Genomic DNA, 20,453 nt, shown 5'->3' with positions numbered 1-20,453 from the left:
TTGGCAGGAACGCCTCTAACAGCGGCAAGCAGCAGCATTTGCCAGCAATAAAACAACGCATGAATAAAAGAAGGCTGGCTTGGCAGCAGCAGCAGTAGCACAGGTAGCTGGTGAGGCCAGGAGGGGCCCACAGATTGGGGGGCTCAGAGGCGTGAAGGCCTGTGCAGGGGCATGCCTGAGTTCAGGCCTCCGTGGATGTCTTGGCCCTCACACTCAATCTGCGCCTGCAGTGGAATCTAGGGTGAGGGCCTAGGCAGGACTGGGGTTTCTCCCCTGTGCCTGTCTCATCCCCCTCCCCACAGGGTTATCATCTTGGAGGAGACAGATGTTGCCTTTGATGAGGACACAAGGACTTGGCCCATAGCCCAAGTTGTCCTACTTCATTAGGGGCCCAGAGAACAGGTAGGGTCCAAGAGAGCAACACTGCCTGGAGTGGATTCCACATCTATGACCCCAGACACCTGGGTGCTGAGGGTGCCATCAGGATAAGGGGACTGGATGAGGAGTAGCTGTGAGGACTGCATATTGGTGCTGAGCTGGGTTGGGAGAGATGGTCTGGGCTGGGCAGTTGGCTAGAATGGGGGGTGGCCAGGGAGAATAAGGAGCTGGCCTAACTTTAACTTCCAGTAGACTCGTGAATATTGTTTGAGGTCAAGGGCAGGAAAAAGGTCAGATGAAGGCCAAGGCGGAAGGCTGGCCACCTCCCAGAGGTTGTTTGGTCCAGTCCTTGCTTCCCAGGGTCTGGAGAGTGTAGCCCCAAAGAACTTGAGGCTGCCGCATCCTATGTTCCTCTGCTCCAATCACCTGGCTGAGGCTCATCACCAGCCCTGTCAAAGAACAAGCAGCCTGTCCCTCTCTTCCCATCTCTTTCCCACTTGGTCAAACCATCCTCTTCCCTGAAGTCCAAGGGAAGAGGACAGAAGCAAACAGAGGGGTGGCAGCAGATGGTCTCTGCAGTCTCAGCTAAGGCGGAAAAGAGACACTTCTCCAATGGAACTCCTCCCTTCCAGCTCACGAGAGATTTCAGGCCCTTACATAGGGAGGAGGTGCTGGCGCTCCTAATTCTCTGTCCCTGGGGAAGCTGGGGGAACAGACAGGCAGTGCCAGGCTTTAGCAGGGCAGAGGACCCATATCCTGGAACTTGGGCTAGTCCTGTCCTGATGGCTTTTTCCATGGAGATGACCTCTCAGGCACCCTGTTCTCTGGCTTACACATTGGGGGTGAGTGAACTCTAGGGTGAGGGAATGGATAAAAAGCTGAGTGTAGGCAAGAGAGATATCATTTTGTCATTTATTCATTCATTCAACAAATGTTTACCGAATAGCTGCTTTATGCTAGGCACTGTGCTGGGCACTGGGAGCACACTGGTGAACACAGACAGACGTGGTTGTTGTCCTTGTGGAATTTCCATCTGGTGGGGAAAATAAGATCATTATTCAAATGGCTGCACAAATAAGTGTGAGATAACTGTTCTAAGTGCGCTGAACGGGTACATAGTACCATGAAAGTATATAACCAAAGGCCTTGGCTGAGCCCAAGTTGCTGAGGATGAGCTTGCAAAGGAGACAGAGAAAGAGCAGCCAGAGTAGGGGGAGAACCGGCAGTGACATCACAGAATCAGAGGAGGAGGTGGTCAACTGCGCGGAGGTGCTGAGAGCTCCTGAGACACCCATTCGTCCTGACTCCTCACCTGCTAGTTGTGACTACAAGTATGGAAAGGCTCTGGCATCATGCCTGGCTCACAGTTGGTGCTCTGTAGTGATAGCTCCCTTTCTCCCCCTCCCCAAGCTAAGCGTCCCTCCAGGGACCCCAGATTTCTGGAACAAAGGAGCTGCCTAGCTCAGCCTCCTCTGTCAACTCAGGCCCCAAGCCCAGCCATCCAGTCCTCAGTGAGGGATTCTGAGCCTCTCCACATTAGTTCCTTCACACGGAGCTCTACCATTCCCTAGTCTATTTCCTCCTTGCATTGGTCTTCTACGAAGAGAGGATGGGGTTTAGGTCTTGGAGAAAGATGCCATTCTGGCTCTGCTTCTTGAGCTGAGTCTGAGAAGGAAGAGAGTTGGAATTCTTAGTAGCTCCCAAAGCTGCCCGGGGTGAATCTGAGTGTCTTAGGTAGGGAGAGGGGGAGTAGTGGGAGATGGGGAGGGGGGATGCCCACCCAAGGCGGCGTAGAGCCCAGAGCCTTTTCCATTGCAGACACCCCATCTGTCTCCCACAGAAGGCTCGGGTTGGAGGAGGTGCTGAGAAGGGGGGTATGAAGGGTGAAACTGCACAGTCTGTGAGCTAGCACAAATGCAGGGAAGGTGCTGACCCAGAAGGATGGAAGGTTCAGGGTGGGGTGTCAGCAGGACTTTTGTCTTGGCCACTCAGGACTAGAGGTCAGAGTTTGGGACTGGACGTGGGGAAGATGATGGGGACACTGAGTGCTACTTTCCCTAGACAGACTTGTGTTTGATTTTGATTTATAGCTCCCCACCCCGCCAACTAGAGGGCAAAGAATCATACCTCTCTGGCTAAAAAGCTAATGGAGTTCCTACCCCAGGGCAAGACTGGATTCATGATGCCTCCCTCTTCCCAGCAATCGGGACCTTTTCCAGACCTGAAACTAATATTTTAGTTAAAGCTGTTAGTTTTCAGGGCGTTTCCTTTCACATATGACTTTAATTGATCCCACAAAAGTCCAAGGAAGTACACATTATTTTTGGTCTGCAAATGAAGTACAAGGGAAAGGTTAACTGAATAACTAGGATCACAGGAGAATAAGAAGAGGGGGCTCAGACCCAGGCCTTCTGACTCCACATGCACCCTGTAGGCTACATGTAGGCCTTCCTTGCTCCTCGTTTTCAGTGATACTGTGCAGCTCCCTCTGCTAGGTCAGCTCTGGAGCTTTCTAGGAGAGAGCTCAGAATTCCTTCCCTGTGACTGAAAAACTCTGGAAGACACCCAGGCCTTGCTGGACATACATCTACATAGCCCCCTCCTGGATACCAACATGCAGATGCTAGGAAACTGGACATCCCCAGAGGGATGGACCTCCCACAAACAGAAATATGAGAGGGCTCTAGACTGAAAGTTGCTAGAAGGAGGGCAGGACAGGGTGCGGGGGGTGGAAAGTGCCAAGGGTCCACCCCAGGTTCCCGAACAGACCCTTGGGAATCCCTGTAGACATCCTCTCCACACATTCCAAGTTCTAAATACTTTCCCCCCTCTCTCTCTACCTACATACACTGAAAAAAACATCGTCCCACAGCTTCCCTGTCTACTCCAGTCTCTTCTCCCACTTTTTCTTGTTTAGAAGTTCTTTATCAAATATAACTTTATTTCTTCAGACCGTAGCTTACTCCATCTGAAAGTACTCTAAAACAAGTGCCAAGAGAACCCAAGACAGGGCTTCAGTTATTAAATATAAATAGACAGGGAGGGGGATTGAATATAGAGACAGATATTATATCTCTCAGTCCCTGCAAGTTATTAGGAAGAAGGCACTAGTGGTTGCTAAGCAACAGGTCTCCATGGAGGACAAGGCACTGAAAGGAAAAGCCTCCTTTGACTGAATTTTGGGGTGAGAGGGTAGGGAAGGTGGAGGTCAAAGGGCTATGGTCTGGCAGACAATGCTGCTGGGAATGGTTGGTTTGTCCTCCAAGACCAGGCCCATTCTCTGGGCCTTAGCAAACTCCACCTTTACAGCTTTCAGGATTGGTGGAAGGAGGCAAGCCTCAGGCAGTCCTCCCTTTCTGCCAGGAGGAGGGAACCTGGTTTCCATAGCAACCTAGAAACAACCCTGGCCTTGTTTTGTTTATGGCTTTTCTGTAGCCCTCTCATGGAGCACTACCATGGTCTGCTTTCTCTGACCCCCCCCCCCAACTTCTGGATTGAGGGGTAGGACCCACAGAAAGGTTAGAGGAAGGGGTGCCACAAAGCTGGTCTTACTTTGCCTTAATGTGACCTATTAAGACTCTAAAGGGGCAGTGACTTTTCAGGGGAAAGGGCTTCCAGGTGTTCTCTGACCTCTGCATCTCCTAAGGGGCTGGAAAAATCAGAGCCAAATGGAAGCATCAGATCCAAATGGTTCGGGCTTGCTTCCTAGAGGGCTAGTGTAGACTGGGGTTGGAGGTCAGGAGAGGTTGGTCTTCGGTGCCCCTTGGCCACCCACACCCCCATCCTCCTCGCCCTGAAGTCCACTGTCGTCAAGACCCGCGAATGGAGATAGAGAACATTAACTATTGTCAAGTATAAGTGAGTGGCACCGAGGGGCATAATCTGTTTTTCTAATATGACCACAAGCAGAGTGTTAGAAGAATTAGGCCGACAGCTGCTGGTCCCCCCGCCCCTTCTACTCCCCCCCCACCTCTTGCTCTCCCACTCCCTTCCTCCTCGGCATTTGCACACACCAATGGCAGCCCAGCCCTGCTCGCGATTTCTCTTAATCTTCCTCCGCCATCCTGCGCTCTTTCCGCAGGCGGTGCTGCGAAGCCGGCAGAGCCCCGCGTCACACCTTACTGCTCTCTGAGATTGCTCCACAGAGAGCTCAAGGAGATGGCAATTCGGTGCTGATGCCGGCTGGCAGCAGTTGGAAGTGGGGAAGGAGGAGAGAGAGGGAGGAGGGGAGGAGGGAAAAAGTTGGCACAGATACCAAGTTTTTCCCTAGAGAGACTGGGGGGCGGGCGGCACGAGAGAAGAAAATGACACAGAGGAAAGGAAACAAGGAAAAAGAGGCAGAGGGAGAGAATGAATTAAAGTTCGCTCAGACATCCGCATGTGGACACCCTGCCCCACCTTGCTCATGACCCTCTGAAAATCGCGTCACCCAGTCGGGGTTCCTACACACACACACACACACACACACACACACACACACGCGCGCGCGCACACTCACTCTCCCTCTCTCTCTCTCTCACACACACACAGCCAACCTGGAAACCAAAGCGGCCCAGGCATGTTGTGTGTATTTGTGCAAGTGTGTGTGTGTGTACACGCCTGTATGTTGTCTCTGTTTTGGATCGCAGTAGAATGCAGTATGTAAATGAGATGGTTATTACCGCAATGTTCATCAAGCTGAGCCGAGAAGACATTAATAGCCTGATGAATATGCATGTGAATTTGTTAATTAAGTTAATTATTCTGCTGAAAATGCATTCGTCTTCCAAGGACATTTTCCCAATGATTTTTACATGCTCTAGCCATTAGTCATGCTATATTTTATCAGGGAAATGAGTTTGCTTAAGTTGTAAAAGACAGAGAGAGAGAGAGAGGAAGAAAGAGAGAGAGAGAGAGAGGAAGGGTGAGAGGGGAAAAGGAAGAGAAAAAAAATGAAAGAGGAAGGAAGAAAATGTGTTGAAGTCGAGAGTGGGAAGGCATCTGAGGCCAGCCTGAAGTTTGAGGCCCAGCTGGGCTTTTGAAGCCTGCCCTCAATTTTTATGGGTACCTTACTCTACAATTTTTTGCCCTTTTTTTGATGACAAACTTTTTTTTTCCAGTGCCAAATTTCCAACACATTAATTAATTGTTGTAGCCAATTAACTGTAGTTGTGCAAATGAGTTTAGCACTAATTACCATGCAGTGCCTGTAATCACATAAAAAACTTGCTGAGAGAGAGAGAGAGGAGCAAGGAGGAATGGGAAGGGAGTGGTGGCAGGAGAGAACGGGGCCTGGAATAGAGAGGCAGCCAAAAAAAGGGAGTAAGTAGGGGTCCTGATATTTCCGGGTTAGGACCCGTTTTGGCTCCAAGGGAAGCGAGCTGTCTCCTAGCCGCATTTAGGGCCTCTGACAGTCAGGAAGTCTCAGTGGGGGTAAGAGCTAGTAAAGAATGGTCTCCCCTGGGTCTAAGGACTTCCAACCAAAAGACAGACATGCAGAATAGGTATCTCTGGTTGTTTCAACCACATAGTGTTGTCCCTATAAACAGCCTCAGCATTTATCTGCATGGCTGAAATTACTGGGTAAGGATGGTGGCTGCCACTGGAGAACATGTGCCATTTTTTGATGGGCCAAGGGAGATGGAGCAGAGGGATTTGTGTGGTCAGCCTGGTTCTGGAGCCATAAGTAGATGGGGAAAATTGTTATGAGTCCACAGACACTGCAATAGGCCAAGGGAGCAATGGTGACACCGACTATAAAAGAGCGGGTTCCAGCAAGAGGTGGGAGGAGGCAGCCTTTGGCCAGACACAGCTCCCAGGAGAGGAGCCAAACCTTCTCTCCTGCAAATTGGCATCTCGACCATCCATCACGTCTGGGCCAACTCTAGGTTTCCACCTGTCAGCTTCCACCAGTGCCCAGAGGCTGAGGGACAGACCAAATGATTTCTACCACTCCTTCTGACTTAGTTGGAGGGAAGGAGCAGCGGTGAAGTCGGGACTAAACACTGGACTGGCATTTTTGCTTCCACTCTCTTTTCCCCCTGAGCCACGTTCCAGACACGGAGCCTGCCCAAGGTGTAGTACGTGTGCAAATGAACTGTGGTTCCCCTCCCCACAACCAAAACCTGAAAAAGGTGCTGCCTCTCCCTTACCCCTTCGGAACAGAGAGCTCACCCTTTGTCATGGGCCTCAGTTTCCTTAGACCTGTCAAAGATACATTAACCTTCACATTTCCAGGGAGGACCTTGCCCCACTCATTCTCTGATAGACAACCAAAGGCTGGATCCTCCTTTCCCCATTCCAGGTCTCAGGTCTGTGGGAAGATGTCTTATGGGCTCCGCCCACTTCAGCCTTGTTCTTCTCTGGAAAAGGGGAAACAAGGTCAAGGACGCATGCCATATAGTCCCTGCTCCGTGACACTGCTACTCTTCTAATCAATGAACCAAAGTTAGCTGGGAGGACCTGAACTGACCGAGGCTGCTCCAATGCACTTCCTGACTCTGACATCTCTCTTCAAACACGCCCTTTTCCCAGCAGCCTTAGTCAAGGTCTCAGAAAGCCTGGTGTAGTGAAAGAGCCCTATTGTCTTAAGTTCCAGGCTCTCCTTTGCCATTTAATAGAATGTAGTAGTGGGGAAATCACTTACTGTGAGCCTCAATTTTCCTCATCTATGAAATGGAAATAATAATAGTGCATGCGCCCTGGCCAGGAGCTCAGTTGGTTGGAGCCTTGTCCAAATTTATCAAGGCTGTGGGTTCAATCCCTGGTCCCAGCACACGTGAGACTCAGCCAATGAGTGCATGGATAGGTGGAGCAGTGGATCAATGTTTCTCTTACTTCCTCTGTCTCTGTAAAAAAAAAAAAAAAAGTCAGTAAAATATTTTAAAAAGTAGTGCAGTGCCAGCCTGAAAGGTTAAGAAACTAAATAATTATGAGTATAGCCCTGGCTAGCATGGGTCAGTTGGTTGAACATCATCCCACAAAGCCAAAAGTTGCCAGTTTGATGCCCAGTCAGGGCACATGCCTGGGTTGCGGGCCTGGTTCCTGGTTGGGGCACATGTGAGAGGCAACTGATCGATGTTTCTCTCTCACATCGATGTTTCTTCCCTCTCTTTCTCCCTCCCTTCCCCTCGCTCCAAAATAAATAAATATTTTTTTTAAAAAAATCATGACTATAAAACACTCAGCACACAAAGTAAAATGAGGTACTTCATTACTACCCAGCGAGTACAAAGTGAGAGTACACAGTATTCTTTAACAGGTGACTGGTTAAACTGTGGTACATTCGTACCACGGAACAAATAAGAGAACCAAACTATTGGTACATACAAAAACTCGGATGCATCTCCAGGGAATTATGCTGAGTGGAAAAAGCGAATTCTGAAAAGTCGCATAATATATGATTCCATTTTTGATATGATAAAATTTTAGAAGTGGCAGATAGATTAGTGGTTGCCAAGGGTTAAGGAGGGGGTGGGACAGGCATGATTATAAAACGGCAACATGAGGCATCCTCGTGGTATTGGAATTATTCAGTGCCTTGGCTATAGTGGTAGATATACAATTTTATACAGATAATAAGGTTGCATATAACAATACACACATGAACAAGTAAAACGGGACAAATAAATAAGATAGGTGGATTGTATCAAGGTCAATACTCTGGTTGTGATACACTATAGTACTGCAAAATGTTACTATTGGGTTACAGTAGGCAAAATGTACAAGGCTTCTCAGTATTATTTCTTACAACTGCATGTGAATCTACAATTACCTCAATTAAGAAAAAAGCTATGATAGATTATTAATGTCTCTGCTGGGTATAAAAAGGAGAAGGGGCTGCAATTGTGTTTCCATTGCAGAATTCCAAAGAGAAAGATTAAAAAATATTGTTCTCATTAGGGTACATCAATAAAATGATCATAACCATGAGGGTGGATATTTGTATCTGTTGACCCAGTAATTTCACTTCTTGGAATTTATTATAAAAAGTGCATGAAGTTTTATGTTAGAATGTTTGTTGTGGTATTACTTAGAACAGTAAAAATATCTAAAGAATTAAAAATAGGAGATGAGCCCTGGCTGGTGTAGCTTAGTGGATTGAGCAAAAGGCCTGTGAACCAAAGGGTCATTGGTTCGATTCCCGGTTGGGGCACATGCCTGGGTTGTGGGCCAGGTCCCCAGTGGGCAAGAGGCAACCACACATTGATGTTTCTCTCCCTCTCCTCCTTTCCTTCCCCTCTAAAAGTAAATAAATAAAATCTTTGAAAAAAAAATAGAAGTTGAGCCTTATAAATCACGGCTAGCTAGGTGATTAAATATTCTATAGACTTTAAACATACTTTAAATACACCCAGCACAATGTAGGCACTCAGTAAATGGTAGTTCACTTTACTAGGGTGTTCTGGGTATCAAAAGAGCTAATGTAGGCAATGTACTTAACAAACTGTGAAGGGCCTGGCAAGTGCGAGCTACTCTAATGGCTGCCTCTCCAAGCTTCCCCTGGACGAAGCTGTACTTCCAGGTAGAACACCGCCTGAGGTGCTCTTGGCCTGAGAAGAATAGGAATATGAGTCAAGGGATTGGGGCTGTTTCCCTTCCAGGAGACCACCACACCGGCTCCACACCACGAAGCACGCTGTGACCATTCTCCCCAGCACGTGCACATACACATATTTGGACTATAATTTCGCGGGACTCATCGAGTCTCTGAGGCAGTGTCAGCCCTGCTAACTTCATAAAAGTGACAGACTTTATTGTCCCAACCCTTGTTGACTGGGCACCTACTGAGTATCAGGCACTGTCCTAGGTGCTTTACAAACATTATTACACTAGATTCTCCCCACAACCGTAAAAGGCTGTTCATCTGCACTTCCGACCAGGGAAAGCCGTGCTCAGAGGTCAAGCGGTTCACCACGGCAGCGCAGCTGATCGCAGCAGTGCCAGCGCTGGGACCCACCTGGGACCCACCTGGGACTGCGGGGCAGTGCCCTGTGCAAAGACTGCAGTGAGGCCCACATCTGGAGGAGCCCCAGGACAAAGTAGCCCTGTTCTTTCAATGCTGCTTGCGTAGGTACAACTTAAATCCATCCCAGGCTGAAGCAAAATCTCTGAGGAGAAACAGGCCTGTTCTGAAGCCTTACTTCCTGTGAGTTTTTCCATATGACTAACTCTATCCTTTATGCTAAAATCTGATCCTTCTTCTTCTCGTTAGCAGTGGAGATGGTGAATATATGGTAGGGTGCCCCTCCATGAAAGGTCCTAGGTCAGGAGGGGCTACAGGAGCTTCTCCTTCCCCAGTTCTGTTGAGGCCATGACTAGAATACTTCAGTCCCCTTGGTCCCTTGGATCTGCCCCAAGGTATCAAACCAAAGACGAGCAGCAGAAACTGGACCAGAAAGAAAGCCAGAAAGAAACGGCCTAACCAGATCAAGGAGACAAGCTTGGAGGATGGCCTAGAAGTCCCTTGGGACCTTAGTGCCAAGTTCAGGGTGAAGTTAAGGTGGGCAGTTTTTCCCACCAGGCTCAGCAGTTAGCTTCATGTTTGACATCTACCCACCTGTGGAGATGTGGCCAACATTCCTCATGCCAGAGTTTCTTGTCTGTCTTGCCATGACATCTCTACAGAGAGGCAGGGGCTGGGGGTTCTGCCACTCGGTATTTATTCCTCCTGTTTCAGTACTACCTTGCTAGACTTGCTCAGGACCAGGCAGTCCACTTGGGGGCCTTAGAGATGCCCAGGGAAGAGAATGATCATGTGAGGAGAATGTTGGGATCCCCAAGGCTAGATCCAAAGCTCTTTCTCTCAACAGGAGAGCCAGGAGGGCAGCTGGGGCCTGAGTCTGGACACATGGACTGGGGAGGGGAAGTCTTGTCCCTCCCTCCCTTCATCCTTCCCCCTCCATCAACCCAATTCTGCCAGGGCCCAAGCATGCCCACTGCTCACTTCAACTTCCCTTGAGACCTACCCTATGGATAGGAGAGGGTTAAAGGCATGGTATGGGCAAGCTATAAATTTCCCATCAGTGTGGGGAGAGTAGGACTGATGGCAGGGAGGGGGCTGGGCTAGGGGGGAGGGGGAGCTGGGAAAAAGCCAGGAGGTTGTCTCTAGGTAACAATAAACACTGCAAGCAAGGAGCAGCTGTTACACTTACTCTCTCTGCATCACAATGCTGAAATAACACTAATAAACCAGTGTGCCCAATGCACAGGCATACACGCATTTAGGGCCAGGCTCCACAGCACCCCTAGGGCCGCCCTCGGCTTTGGGTCAGGGCCCTCAGTGCCAGTGGACATACCAGTCTTGGCCTGGCTATATATACTTGTAGGGAGGATGAGGGTTGATGAGTCAGCCTCAGGCAGAGTGCAGAGCTTAGGGGCCCTAGGTTCAGATTCTCAAGGCATTCACTGGTGGAGAGTTCAAATGGGATAACTCCTGTCTGGGTGTTGGGAGGGAGGAAGGAGAGCAAGAGAGAAAAGTACAGGGAACAGACAAGTACTTACCATGTCTCCTCAGATTGGAGGGGATGGAATGGCCAGGAGTGGAGGTGGCTGAAGCGACATGGAAGGGGGGCCAAAGAGAGTTTGAGGAAGAGGAGAAGCATGTGGTACTGAGGAGTGATTCTTGTATTTCTCACTCATTTACTCTAATACTGCACCCCACCTGGCCCATCCCACCTGGCCGTACCACTTTTACACTAGAGCCAGGTGATCACTGGTTGAGGTCAGAACTGAGCTTTATTGTGGGTGTTCCAGCAGGGCCCCTGGGCTCCTGTTGCTGTCAGGGAGAGCTGGGGAGTGGAGCTGGTCCCATTTCCTACATGAAGAGCAGCTGATCTGACCCTTTCTCCAACCAAAACCTTCTCTGGATCTCCAGGAGCATCCCAGCAGAAGACACCTCACCCCAGCTGCAGAGCAGAGCCACCAGCAATGAAAGGCATAGAAACAGGCAAATGAGGACTCGAACTCTGTTGGAGAAGTCCCCTCCTCTTAGCCCATCCTTCTCTCAGTTTAGAGAGAGGATATTTATTATTATGTATCTGGACACTTGGTATCTAAGATCCCTGTTTCGCTTTGCTGAAACAAGGAGGCCCCTGGGTACTGTGGTCAAAGGCACGTATGGTTCTCTTGGTTCATCTTCTGGCCCCTTGCTGCTGGTGTGACATCAAATATAGTCCCCTACCATCCCCCTGATTGAGAAAGGATGGAGAGGATACATACTGCCAACCTGGCCTGTAGAGGAAGAGAGAATCAGCACCTTTGAAGATCTAAGGAGCATATTTCCAGGGAAGAGAGTATAGAGATCAAGTGGTCCTGTAATAATGTTTTTGTTGAAGATTTTATTTCTTTTTAGTGGAAGGGGAGGGAGAGAGAAAAAAGGGAAAGAAACATTGATGGGAGAGAGAAACATCGATTGGTTGCCTCATGTACACCCCCAACTGGGGACCTGGCCCACAACTCAGGCATGTGCCCTGATGGGAAATTCCACCAGCAACCTCTTGTTTGGCAGGCCCCACGCTCAATCCACAGAGCCACACCAGCCAGGGCTTTTTAAAAAATTCCTGAGTCATGTGATGTCAGCTGGGTACCCAGAGCTCTGAGCAGGCAAGCGAGGGCAGGGAGAAGTAGCTGTATTGGCCTGGAAAGCCCCTTTTCTGGAAATGCCCAGGAACACAGAGCTGCCCCAGCACATGTGCATGCCTAGTATCTTCTGTGCAGCCAATGGTTACAGTAAGAGCGGGAATAACTGGCCTCTCCTTTCCTCACTGGAAGGCCTCTCACTGGGATGCTCAGCCTCCCCTGTTCGCCTTCCCATTTCCCTCTCTTCTTTCATAGCTAGGGCCTCTCTTTGCCCCACAATCCAGAAAAAGAGACCTTCATCCAGAGTTCAGAGTGGGGGAAAATGGGCAAAAGAGGGCTCTAACAGGCCTGGTTCTCTCCCTTCCCCCTCTGCTGTTTTCATGAGCCGCCCCCAAATGCTATGAGTCACCAGAACCTTGAGCTCAGCTGCGCTGCCAGCAGCCTTCTCCCTGCCCCTCCTCCAGCGAAGTAGATACACCCAAAGGGCCCCAGAACATACCATCTTCCTATTCGCAGGGCCAGAGCCCCCTTTTTTATTCCCAGGAATCTGCAACACACACACATTGAGAAGAGTGAGCAAAGGAGTGCAAGAGACCCCAGCATGTGCTCTGTGAGGAGCAGGGAGCCGGCTGCCTGCACAGAGAACGGGATCGCCAGCCAGGATCGCTGGCGCACTTGGCCATTCAGCCTTGTTGGCGTGTGAGAGGGGGTGCAGGGTAGAATGGGGTAAGGAGGCTGTTTCAGGAGCGGTTATCTCCTCCTGGATCCCTCTGTGGTCAATTTGTTTTCCTTGACCTCTCTCCCTGAATGCTGATGGACATAATGGGACAGCCACTTCTGAGATGCCTTCCTTCTCCTCCTCAATGGCTGTGGGAGCTAGAGAGGGGATCTGTATAACCTTCAAGGTGTCAAAGTGAGAGGTTCAGATATCCAGATCTCGCTCCATCCAGTGGGACACACTGAGGGAGAAGGAAGAAAGGGGTCCTACCAGGAGTCCTAAACCTTAGATGAATATTGAACTCCTCAATGATTCCCTTTTCTCCAGAGTGCAGGGGATTCTGGGTGCTGCTGCCTCTGCATTACTGCAGGTCTATGCCTCTTTCCCTGCAAAAGCTCAGGGTTTCTTCTGGACTCCAGAACAGACTGCAGGCTTTGACTCCAGGGATGAAGATCTGGCACCTTTGGCTGAACCTTGGTAATATGAGGCAGGGTTGTGGAAAGGGAGGCCCTGTTCTTTAGAGAAATATCCAGAATCTAGATTGAATGCTTTAAGGGCCTTTTAGCCCCTTCAATATGCCTCCAATGTTAGAGCAGGGGTGGACAAGGAGTAAGAAAGAGGGTCTGTGAAAGCCTGACATCTTCTCTTCTCCTTCCTTTTTTAATCCTCACCCAAGGATTTGTTTACAATCTCAGAGAGAGGAAGGATGCGGCTGGGGGGGGCGGGGAGGGCAGGGTGGGCGGCTGGGGAGGGGAGGAGAGGGAGAGAAAGAAACATCAATGTGCCATAACCAGGAATCGAACCCGCAACCTTTTGGTGTACGGGTCGACACTCCAACCAACTGAGTCACCCTGCCAGGGCTCCCCTCCTTCTTCACTGCATGCTCTTCTCCACTGCTCTGTGTTTCAGGGGAGAACAGAGGCTCTATAAACAGGAGCCATCTAATAAACCCCCGCCCCCCAAATACTCAATGTGAACAGCCTGCCCTATGTTAGGCAGCCAGCCCCATGAGTGGGACTCCAGGCCTCCCAAGTTCCCAAATTTCCCCTATCTTCTCCCCACTTGCAGGCTTCTTCCTGATCTCCCCTGACAGGAGAATCTTCTTTTTTCAACTCCCGTGCATAGCTCTCCTACCCTACCCCAACCTCTCCCAGCAGGCTCTTAGAAGCAGTAGGGGAGCTAGAAGGATTCTTTCCAGATTGTTTTGGGGGATGCAAAGGCCCCTTCTCATCTTGTCAGTAGTAGAGAAGGCTGAGAATCAGACAGCTAAGAAGATGACCCTGAGGGTCTAAGGGCAGGACAGGGTGAGGAGGCTGGGGACACAGAGGCACATCCTGCTCTTGACCAGGGCCTTTGAGGATATGAAATGGGGTACCAAGACAGGAGAAGGCAGTTCTGGGAGTGGGAGAAAGGTGTTGGGGGCTGGAGAGTGACAAAGTTTCCACCCACACTGCTTTCCAAGCTCTCTGTCCATCCTTGTCCTCACCTCAACTTAGTCTCATGAAGCACAGAACAAAGAATGGTAAATTTTTTGAGGAAGGAAGATGACACCAGGAAATGCCACCTTTGGAAAGTCCCTTTTCTTCCTTCTCTCCCTTCTCAACTCTAGTGTCTGAAAAGTGAAGGAAGCAGGGGGTGGGGACTGGGACAGCAGGAAATGCACCCTTTGCTCCAACGTGCACCAATAGCAAACGGAGCAGATGGGCCTGACTAAGAGCTCTGGGGCCAGAGCACCACATGAGCCCAGGGGCATTTCTGACTCAGCTTTCAGGGCCTGGAGTTCTATTTCCATTTCTGCTCTCAGCTTAGACAAGGACACCAGGTATAAGACCACTCCTCACTATATGTTTTGGCTGACTTTTCTCTAGCAGATTGTATTATAGCAGGGAAACCTGTGATAAAATCTCAGATAAGCTCAATATTTAGTCATCATTGGGGGATTTATTTCTAGGTTAAGGAACTGGGGTAGTTGGTGCATTTCTTTCTCTGTGGACCTTATAAAATATGGTAAAATCCCATGGGAGTGGGGGTGGGGTTGGATCTGTCTGCTTAGAAGCAAGGAAATGGATGGGATAATCTTTGGAACACGCTGTATAAGGGAAATGTCCCCCCAGAAGTGCACCTGCCTGACTCCCCCGAGTTGCTTCCGAGACTCAGGGGCCAGAGACACGAGACTCCAAGCAGTAGAGAATAATATCCTGCTGACACTCTTCCCCCAACTTTCCTCTCTATACCCTCTCTACCTACCTTTCCCCGTGTTCCCAGGACTCTTCAAATCCAGGGACACAAAGCAACACCAGGACAGAATTCAACCGATTTCTCACTTCTGGGCCTCCTTTTCCACGTCTGTAAAAGGAAGGGTTCAGCAAGATGAGCTCCAAGTTCTCTTCCTTGCAACACTAAGGTTCTATGATTCATATCCCAAAGGCACCAGGCATCATTTGCATGCTGTTCTGCATATAATCTCCATGGCACTTATTTTATGTCTAAACATAGTGAAGTATCTCTGAACCCTGCCCTCCTCCTCTCTTTTACCAGTCTCTGGTTCTATGGTCCCTAGCTCTTGTCCTCTCTCTTCGGACCTCTGTCCCCACCTTCCTCTCACTTAATTTTATAGAACTTACTGGGACAAGCCCAACTTGATGAAACCCTAAGAGCAAGGAAACAGTCTTACCTAATATCCTGGCTGCAATTTTGGGCCCCAGACCTGAGTCAACCAGTACAGTTCCATCCTTTTTGGAGCTCCTGGCAGTTGGGGGTAAATTCTGGCACCTCTCCTCAGTGCCTCCCCTCCTCCTCCACCTCACTGTTCTCCATGCCAGAACGCAAAGTGGCCAGTGATTGATGGGACTGGGTTCCCAGTAACCGCACCCAGTGGCCCAATCCTCCTCCCTTACCCAATCCCTCCCCTGTCCCTATTCAGAGATCAGATTGTCTCATGTTGGTCCCTGAGGTCCCATTAATTAAAAATACATCCAATTAAATGGCAGGTGAAAACGTGCTATTGGAGCTCTCCACCCCCCTTGCCCCAGCTTGGTCCCCCCACCACCCCCCTTAAGGCTCAGCTGTGCTTTGAGCTGAGAAAAAAAAAAAAAAAGACAGAGAGAGGAAGAAAGAGGGAGAGAGAAGAGGAAGACATAGGGGTGGGGGTATAGAGGTGGGGGGGTGCTATTTGAATCTCTGCCAGGGTAGCATGTGCCAGCCTGGGAGGGTGGCACTGTGCCCTGGTGTCTAATTTCTGGAGGTGTGAGTCAGCTGGGTACCCACTTCCATTTCCCTTAAAGGGGCAGAGGGAAGTCAAAGGGCATGGCTAGCTGTGCTGCCCTCCTCCTGGGCTTGGTGGGTGAAGGGCAGAAGTGTAAATGGTAGAGGGCCCTTAGGTGGGGGTGTGATGTTCAGGGCTTGGAAGAGTCTGCGGCCTCCATTCTTGGCATGTTACTGCTCCTCCCCACACTGCAGAGAAGATAAAAAAGAGGCGGCTGGGACCCAGGTGGCAGGGCATGGCAATGTTCCCAAGTCAGGCTGGGCCTACCCCTGCCCACAGGAAAACTGAGCAAAGAATGGAGGAAGGGAGGAAGGAAGGAGCCATAATTTGGGTGGGAGTAAATGGGTCAGATCGGATAAAATATAAAAAAGTAAACGTTTGTAAGGGCACTACATCCGCCAGCACCTTATAGGTAAGAGGGCCTAGAAAGACTTGTTCTGTTTGCCCTTTCTCTAGGCAAAAAGAAACAGCAGCAGTGTGAAGTCACCCTGACCTGGCTGCCTGGCAGGCTGTGAGTAGGGTAGCTCCCTTGACGAGAGCGCTGATAACTCTCATTCTCCTCCACACTTGCTATGTCCCCAGCACTTTGTCAGCACCTGCCCCTGCCCCTACCACTCCTGGTAAAGTCCTCTGGCCCCAGGCAATGCAAAGCTAACGGGCACTGAGAGCTGTTGGGAGAGGATCTAGGAAAGAAGGGGTGGCTAAGGGTGGCACTTAGAATCCAGGCAGGAATGGGGGTGGTTTGCCGACCCAGGGCCCCCGCCTGGCCTCCTTGGCAGCCTCAGTACCTCCTCACTTCACTTTAACGCTAATTGGAGATTTTAATCTGCGCTGCTGCTCTGCTCAGGGTGCTGGGGGGAGCGCCAGCTGTGCAGTAATTCCAGCAGCACCGACTGTTTAATCAAGCTGTCCTCCTGGGGAGGGGCCTTCGGGCATGGGGGTAGGAGGGAGGAGGAGAACCTCTGTCATCTCCCTTAGCCTGTTCAGACTGGAAGGGCTTCATGGAGACTGAGGATCAATTGTGGGGTACCTCATCCCCATAAGGGCCCCATGGCCACTTGAATCCCTGGCCAACGTACACTGTATGAGGTCCGTATGAGGCTCATGGGCCAAAGCAGCCTTCCTCCCCATCCTGCTTTCTGACACCTTTTTCGGCTCAGAGCCCTGGGCTATCCTGGGGTACCCTCCTACCCCTTAGGCTGCAAACATCTACCAGATCATCCTGAGATCTGCAGGTTCGTGCTGGGGGCACAGAAGGCTGAACTTTCCCACTCTGTCTTCCCTGTCCTCTCTCCAACACACTCTCACTAACAAAGATACTTCTCTTAAACCAATTTTAAGAGATTTTTTTTTCTCTGAAAAGCACAGGTACCCCCACCCTCTGGGCTAAAAAGTGACTATCTTAGAGGCAGGGACACAGTGGAGTGGACAGCTGGAGGCTGCTCCACCCTGAAGCACCTGTGCAAGGTGTTCAGTGCCTAGAGCTAGGGGGCTTCCCAAGTTCAGCTGGTAACGTACTGGGTTATCAGGCCAGTAGGACGAAGTGTTCAGGGTTTCTGGACATTTTTAAGGAAGAATGAGTGGTAATAATTATTCTTTTGGCTTCTTAGGCCCCAGTCTCCGGCTCTCTGGCGGTCTTTCTGACCTCTGTCTTGGGGAAAGGGTGCCCTCCTTGCCCAAACTCTAGCTGCTAAGGGGCAGTTTTAATTGGTCAGCAGCACCCTCGTGTGGCAGAAACCAAGACTGCAGCTGCCCAAGTGGCCTAATGGCTTTGAGAGATCAGCCAGGTTGACAGACAGGTGGGCAGGGTTATAAATGTTGGTGCTCTCTGTGCCTCAGACTTACTGCTTGACCATTTCCAGGGGCATTTCCTGCTTTCTAACAACAGCCTATGCTGCCCCCCCCCGCCCACATACACACACACTCCAACTCTGGGTATATGCCTCTCAGGGGAGGGAGCACCTTACCCAGAGCTGGCACTTATTTAAGCCTGCTGCTAGTGCTGTCTGGATTGCAGGCATGAAAGAGGCACCGCCCAGAGAGGAGGCCTAAGGTCAAAAGGGTAAGCTGATGTCACCTCCAATGGCAGGAGAGGCTCTGGCACCCCTGCCAACTCTCTACAGGCACCAGACAATACCTGCCACCTGAGCTCAGACACAGGATCACCTAGTGGTGGGTTCTGCCCTATAGCAATCCAGTCTCCACTCCCTGTGGAGGTCTGGGAATGAACAGGGACAGACTCTTCAGAGTCTGAGATCCTTGTCCTTGGCGATGGACTCCAGATAAAACATCTTTCCTCAAAAGATCCAGGTACTCTAAGGATTCCAGGCCACTGGGCAAAATGCACACCTTCTAGCTTCAGACTTCTAGGCCCAAGAGAAGGGCGACTTGTCATTAGACCCTTCCCCTCCAGTGTCAAATACCATCTGTTTACTGGCCACTTCTCCCCTACCTACTAGATGGGGAAATGTTTCTGAACTATAGAGAAGGGGATGGAGATTTAATATCAGGAAGTTCTCACTAAAAGATTAGAGCTAGAAGTCACTGAGGCCTTCCTCTTGTTGAAGATATTTAACAACAGACAGAAATACTCCCAGAGAGAAATATGACCCTGCTTGGGGTTGGGGGGTAGGGAGAGGAGCGCACCTACCTGGCAGCAAGAAGGGTAGGGGTGAGTACTAGAGGCTGGTGACCTGCCCGGTTCTGGGCATTGACGACAGAGAAGCAGCCTGTAGGCCTCTACTTCTGGTGGACAGCACAGTGTTTGGATAGGTGGATCTCCCATCTAACCTGGAAAGGAGGTGGAGAAGCTGATGAGACGGGAGAGTAAGGAGGGACAGCACTGCCCTATCCTGACTTAGGATAAAGGAAGAGAAAATAGCTTCTTGGGGAAAACAGGGTTATGTGTATGTATGAGGTGGTAGGTGTGTGTGGCAGGTATTGCAGAGGAGGCTGAGAGTAACCCATATCAGCAGCCCACCAAAGAGAAATATCCATTAGAACAGCTGGCCAAGAGGAAAGAACGGGAATGAAATGACTGCTGATGCAATGAAGGGGGTTACCCACAGTAGCCGGGAGGGAAAAACTGTTCATCAGAAGATAGGACACCATAACAGGGTCAAATAAAAAGCTAAGGAACCGCCTCTGGAGATCGTTGGGAATAAGAAACGTTTCTGAGACGGGGTGTGAGAGAGAAAACATTTGTGTGTGTAAGTCCCTTACAAAAGCAGGCCTGTAGCCTCTACTTGACTTTAGGTTCCTACCTGGCTTGAGTCTGTGAAAGACACTGAATTTGCCAGGGCTCCAGATATCAGGTGACTGATAGATGTCACCAAACTCCTCAGGGGCCATCCCTCCTGCTGCTACTGCCACCTGTAAAAGAAAATGACAGGTCACATTAGACATGAGACAAGGGATTAGACACCGAAGAGGGTCTTTGGTCTTTTACCCGGGAGCATGGCCTTGGTAGGCAGCAGTGATGGTGACGGTCACCACTCTTCCAATTCCTTGCAACCTGAATTCATAAAACCCAGAAGAATTAATGCACTCTAAGTATGCTCCCAGAGAGAGTTTTAACTGTTTTAAGAGCCCTACCTCCAGGAAACTAGTTCCAAGTCTAAAGTAAAAACCATGGCTCCTATACTTAAAAGTAAAGTTAAGAATTCAATAGAAATAGAAGCTGTGAAACCCAAAATGACAAAGGGTGGTGAAGTTTCAAGGTAAAAGCAAAGTTAATGCAAGGAGATGACTGGAAGAGGCCATTTAGTTTTCAATCAGATCATCAGCTTGGACTCAAGTCTCTCTTGTCCAAAATAGCTTCTTCAAGAAGGGCTCATAGGCTGCCCAGCCCCCCCCCCCAAATCCTAAGAGACAAAAAAAGGATGCTCGCAGGAAGCAGGCATGGTGGAATTTGAGCATGTAGGTCTATCATATACTTCCTAGATCAGTGATTTTCAAGCTTTTTCATCTCGTGGCACATACAAAATAATTACTAAAATTCTGCAGCACACCTAAAAGTATTTTTGCTAACCTGACAAAAAATAGGTACAATTTTGATTCCTTCACACCTGATGGCTATTGTGTTCACTTCTGTCATTTTTAAATTTGACAATCTAAGGGAAAAGAGGTCTGTACCCCTGACTAAACAGTCAGGTGTTACATGTTTTAAAAATTCTTGCGGCACACCAGTTGAAAAGTGCTGCCCTAGGTAAAGGTGAATTTACATGGGGACCAACTCTACTTTGCCCCTGTACTATCAGTTAGGGTGTGATAGAGAAAACGTGAGGCTTTGTACAAGGATCTATTTCTTTGTTATTAGGAGACAATGTTCACTTTGCAGACCCACTGCCCCGCTGACCTAGGCCCATAGAACTCTACTGCTGAGCAGCGGAGTGGTGCCTTTCTCCCTCCAAGATTCTGCTTCCAGCTTAGGGACTCTTCAGCGTTGCCCTCCCTGATCATCAGTGGCTCCCAGACTCATAGGTGTGAGCATTGGAAGGGACTTGCAGAAACATCTAGGGGAGGTCCAAAGGG

General features: G+C 49.7%; 1 protein-coding gene across 7 annotated transcripts in view; it reads right to left on the bottom strand.

The window, feature by feature from the left end:
* Positions 1–1,276: 1,276 nt before the first annotated feature.
* The window catches only part of CDK12 (cyclin dependent kinase 12), a 71,807-nt gene continuing 52,630 nt past the window's right edge, over positions 1,277–20,453 (bottom strand). For 5 of the 7 annotated variants that reach the window (XM_045182177.3, XM_024572910.4, XM_045182182.3 and 2 more), the window contains 6 exons: positions 19,184–19,292; positions 18,571–18,710; positions 14,903–15,001; positions 7,004–7,205; positions 6,532–6,719; positions 1,277–1,411 (listed from right to left, as the gene is read on the bottom strand). Coding sequence is in view for 1 of the 7 variants with exons in the window: in XM_045182183.2 (XP_045038118.2) it covers positions 19,261–19,292 (32 nt within the window). In the remaining 6 variants the exon portion in view is untranslated. Of the gene's footprint in view, positions 1,412–6,531; positions 6,720–7,003; positions 7,206–12,436; positions 12,485–14,902; positions 15,002–18,570; positions 18,711–19,183; positions 19,293–20,453 lie in introns of all 7 variants that reach the window. The other 2 variants (XM_045182178.3, XM_045182180.3) reach the window with 2 other exon arrangements.

This window comes from Desmodus rotundus, chromosome 9 (genome assembly GCF_022682495.2).
Source record: "Desmodus rotundus isolate HL8 chromosome 9, HLdesRot8A.1, whole genome shotgun sequence".
Classification (NCBI taxonomy): Eukaryota; Metazoa; Chordata; class Mammalia; order Chiroptera; family Phyllostomidae; genus Desmodus; species Desmodus rotundus.
This window is presented reverse-complemented; position numbering and strand designations above follow the sequence as displayed.